General features: G+C 37.8%; 2 protein-coding genes across 3 annotated transcripts in view; one reads left to right on the top strand and one right to left on the bottom strand.

Annotated features, from left to right (window-relative positions):
* The window catches only part of LOC132979539 (contactin-associated protein-like 4), a 340,781-nt gene that overhangs the window by 166,147 nt on the left and 169,634 nt on the right, over positions 1 to 5,000 (bottom strand). The window lies entirely within an intron of this gene.
* LOC132979544 (neurofilament heavy polypeptide-like) overlaps positions 1 to 5,000 on the top strand; it is a 21,701-nt gene that overhangs the window by 9,272 nt on the left and 7,429 nt on the right. For both annotated transcript variants that reach the window (XM_061045444.1, XM_061045443.1), the window contains exons 6-7: positions 1,094 to 1,228; positions 3,565 to 3,655. In XM_061045444.1, the coding sequence (XP_060901427.1) occupies positions 1,094 to 1,228; positions 3,565 to 3,655 (226 nt within the window). The remainder of the gene's footprint in view (positions 1 to 1,093; positions 1,229 to 3,564; positions 3,656 to 5,000) is intronic.

Below are 5,000 nucleotides of genomic sequence, written 5' to 3'. Positions count from 1 at the left end.
CAGGAAGAAAACACTGCAAGCTTTTCTCCTTCAACAAATAATGAAGAAAATGCAGGCATGGAGGGGTTTGGAGGTCAAATGTCAGTGAGGCAAGAAAGAAGGGATGAATTTTACTGTTAAAAAATATGTGAAGAAGGAATGACAACTACATTTAAACCCTACATATACGTCCTGCCATTACCTTTTACTGCTCACTTAAAGGTCTAATAAGTAAGATATCTCCTGAATTAAATGATAAAGTGAGCTTACTATCTGATCAGACATTAAGGAAACATGCTATGTTGAAGTGCTGGCTTCTCTGACAACAATGCAGCAGTCAGTATGTCCTCCTTCTAACTTTAGATTCTGCTCCTGAATGCTCTGGATTTGTTTGGACCAGAGAAGGTAGGCGGTTTTCAGGCATTCCCCCTACACGGCCGTTTTGGACGCCCCTCAGTTTGTCAGATATGAGAGCAGTTATCAGGTCAACAGGTGTTGCAGCGATGGACGCGGTCAAGAGAAGTGGTTCAGATAGAAGTGATTGTACCCGACCTAAAAAGCCTCTGCATGTTTCTAATAAGCTCCACGAGCAGAAACGTGCTCAAACTAGGATCAATATTGGAGATGCTTTTTGAAAAATGGAGAGAGGTTAGAACACAGAAAGGTTTACAGACCCATGCAGAGCTGGATAAACACTGAAGCTTCAGAGTCCACCATATGGTGACCTGAGTGAGCATCGACTCTAGAGAGGAGGGGGCGGGGGGAGACAGCTCTCTACTACGTTTTGAATATGGACTGCAGTACCCATTTTAAACACTAGGGGTCAGAGTTGCATACTGCTTAATGAAGTAAAATAAGATCATTTATAGTCTTATTTTTATACTTTTTGCACGAGGATGCTTTGTGTCTCAGTCCAAACACATGCTTGTTAATTTAGGACTCTAAACTTCATGTAGCCTCATTGTTAAGCCTTTTTAAATCTTATTATTAATACTATAATAACTAATTACCTTCTTATCCCTACAGTTAAAAAAACTATGTGAAGGAGAAGCATAATATTTCTCTTTGTCAGTGTCATCCAGCTTTAACTTTGTGCTCCGTGTTCCTCCTCCAGGAGACAGAAGAAGCTCCAGACGCCTCTGAGGTCACAGATGAAACCCCTACACTCAAAGAGACAGCTGTCAATCAAACAGACGCGACAACGTCCTCGTCTCAGGAGTCAGAGGATGAGGAAGGCAGCGCTGCTGAGGTGAAGTACCAGTTTTTTTATTTATGTATTTAGATGAAGAGCACGTGGACCATTAAAGTGAATAACAGGAGATTGAAGTGTCAAAAGAGGCACGAGGGTTTAGTTTAGTTTAATTTATTTGCATATTTCTTTGAAAGAAGAATCAAACAGAAAATAAAAAAATAAAAAACAAAACACATGTGCAGGTGAGGTAGAAACCCATGAGGGCTTATCTCAAAACCTCACTTTAAGAGATTAAACAAAGTTAAAATAAAATACAGTAAAAAATAACAAAGTAAGAATATTTACTATCACAAATAAAATTTACCCAAATGAAAATTACAAACAAACATTGAAAACATAAAAATAGAGCAAAACAGGACATACAGTATGTAGACAATATAACAAAATCAGGACAATTCACTATTCACTACAAATCTTTCTGACATCAACGCGTTTCTGAGTCTCAATTTGTATCTAGAAAAAGACAAAAAAATCATCAAGTAAATAAATATGCGTGTTCCATAATTTGACTCCACAGTATCTTATTGAGTCCTGTCCTCGAAATGTACGACACATTGGTAAGTGTAGGTTATTGATTTGTCTAGTTGAGTAATAGTTCACTTGAGAATTAAAAATGAAAAATGCTTTAAAGCTTTCTGGCAAGTTTGCACTGATGTATTTAACTTTAAAAAATAAAGCTACTTATTTGAAGAATATTAATATCAAAGATTGTCAATATGTTACACTTCAGAAAAAGAGGGGAGATTGCATCACAGGACTTGGAAAAAGTTGCCATTCTGACAAAACGTTTCTGGAGTAATAGAATTTTATGAAGATATGTTTGGAAAGTGTTGGCCCATACAATATTACAATAAGTAAAATATATTAGGCTGTAATATAATGTTGAGATACAAGAAGAGTGTAAAAAAACACAATTTTTTCTAATAATCCCCAGAGATTTTGTAACCTTACTACAGACAAAGCTGATGTGATCTTTCCATGTAAGTTTCTCATCAATTAAGATCCCTAAGAATCTTGTTGATGTTACTTTAGTCATTTCTTCATCATTTATATACAATTTCACCATTTCAGAGTTATATTTCATTTTTCCAGCAAATATCATGAAGTTAGATATTTTCTCATTTAATGCCAACTTATTTGTTTTAAACCATTTTGAATATGCAAGAAGGCCATTATTTACTTCATTCATGAGTTCTGACAAGTTTGTATTGGAGACAAGTAAATTAGTATCATCAGCAAATAATAATGCGCATATTGTGTTTGATACTGTTGCAAGATCGTTAATGTATATGAGAAACAGTAACGGTCCTAAAATGGACCCTTGTGGGACCCCACACTGCATCATAGTTCTCTCAGACTCTACACCATTTATGTTGACATACTGCTGTCTGTTATATACATAATTACTGAGCCACTTCAGGACATTTCCATTAAATCCATATCTATATAGTTTAGCTAGTAAAATTTCATGATTTACAGCATCGGATGCTTTCGAGAGATCCAGAAAAATACCACATGAAAACTCTTTATTTTCTAATGCAGAATGAATCTTGTCCACTCGTTGTAAGAGGGCCATATAGGCAGAGTGATTTTTTTAGGAATCCATACTGGTGTTCATACAGTATACAATGCATGTTCAAATGTTTGAGGATGCGTTTATATACTAGTTTTTCTCAAGATTTTGGAAAAACATGGAAGAACTGAGATGGGACGGTAGTTTGTAAAATGTCCTGGATCACCCGATTTAAAAAGTGGAATAACCTTTGTCAGTTTGAGATCAGAAGGAACAGTACCAGTTTCCATGGACGTCGTAAAAACATGCAAGAGCGGTTTCAATATTGATCTTTTTACCTCTTTAACAAGGGTTGCACTAATGCCGATTGTTTTAGCTCTATAATAATGTAATTTATCTCATTACAGTTAAGAGGTTCAAACGAGCAAAATGAAGGAAAAGCTACCTCTGATATAATCGGTTGGACTTTCATTTGTGTTTCCAAACTGCTTAGAGATGGAAGTTCCCACATTCACAAAAAACTAATTGAATTTGATCTGATTTATAATTTTCCATGTAGCTTTGATGTTCCTTGCAGAATTCTTGAACTGCAGGTCCCACGTCTGTGAGTCTGGTTTTCGAGCTCATGTGAAAATTAAATAATTAAGTGTTAAACCCAGAACACAGTGCAGCTGCTTGTTGTTCTCACTGACTGGAAGGGATCCAAACGGGGTCTTTAAATCAGGAGAAGAAATGCAACGAGTTTAAAAAGTTTGCGTGAGAAAATGATCTTCACGTCTGGTTTTGGAGACTGTTGTTGACCTGTCGCTTCATCCTGCAGAAGCCGAGCCAGGCCGAGCCCACCCCGTCAGACCCGACAGCTCTGGAGACCAATGAGCAGCCAGAAGAGAGTGAAGCCCCGCCTCCTGCAGGTATGAACAGCCAATAGCCTGCTTGATAACCGGGACGTTCTTTACATGCTATGTATGGCATCTTCTCCGTCTGTTCCTCACTGCACCGACAAGAATCACAAGCTGTTGTGAAGAAGCTGCTCAGAGACTCGGAGACTTTTTAAAGCTGCTGATGAAAGACCACCTCAGAGTTTATTTATATATTTATTAAAATCTTACGAGAAAGGATTCTAAACAACCAGATTAGGGCTGGGCAATTCATCCAGTTTCAATTTAAATTTTAACCTCCCACGATGATTAAAACAAGATCAGTGAGATGAAACGATCACTGAGCTGCATGCAAGGTTTGGTCATGTGAAGTAAATGTTTCAGAGTGTTTGTTGTTATATTCTGGCAACAAGAGTTCATCACCACCTCAAAACATAGTTGTTATTAGGTTTTATTCTTTTTATATATTTAGAATTTTTCACACATCTATTTAAAAAAATATATATATATATTTTTTTTAATGGAGAGATAGGACGGTGGACAGAGTCAGAAATCAGGGAGAGAGAGAGAGTGAGGAATGACATGCGGGAAAGGAGCCACAGGTTGGATTTGAACCTGGGCCGCCCGCTTCGACCACAGCCTCCATACATTGGGCGCGCGCACTAACCACCAGCGCCCCCACCTTTCTATTTTCATGTATTGCTCGTTTTTCGAGTTTAAGTTAAATACGTGGATGTGACGCAGACGTTGTAGTATCAGAGTTTAATTATCATGATCTCGATATCAATCTAAATAATAGCGATCATGATTTTTGTCCACAATCGAGCAGCCCTAACCCCGACACCAGTTAGGTGTCCAGTTTGGTTTCCCAGAGTTTGAATAGTTTTCAAACTAATTTAACACCTTCTGTCGCATCAGCACAAAAAACACTTCAGTGACTTATAGAAGTGTGTTGTTGTTCTTTAATCAATCAATTAAACTTCATTTGTACAGCGCCAATTCACAACAAATGTGATCTCCGGACACTTTACAAAGAGCTAAAAGACATTACTGTCATTGTTTTAATATCTATAAAGACCCAACATTAATCCATCGTGAGCACTTTAAGAGGCAGAAACCTCGAGCAGAACCAGACTCATGATGAACAGACATCTGCTGAGAGTGAGCTGGGTTTGAAAAATGGTATAGAGGGAGATGCAGGAAGAAGGGTAGGGACAAACATGGGGGGAGGGGGGGGGGGTCCATAGCAGCAGCCTGTCCCCATCAAACATTCCTGTGTAACGCTAAGAAAATAAAAGGTTTAAATGATCAATTAATCTGCTCTGAGCAAAGGTCTTAAAAAGAGTCTTCTTACAAAAAAGGGAAAAAGATGACATCA

The sequence above is a fragment of the Labrus mixtus genome, chromosome 8 (assembly GCF_963584025.1).
Source record: "Labrus mixtus chromosome 8, fLabMix1.1, whole genome shotgun sequence".
In the NCBI taxonomy this organism is placed as follows: Eukaryota; Metazoa; Chordata; class Actinopteri; order Labriformes; family Labridae; genus Labrus; species Labrus mixtus.
The sequence above is the reverse complement of the archived record's forward strand: the minus strand, read 5'-3'. Positions and strand labels throughout refer to the sequence as shown.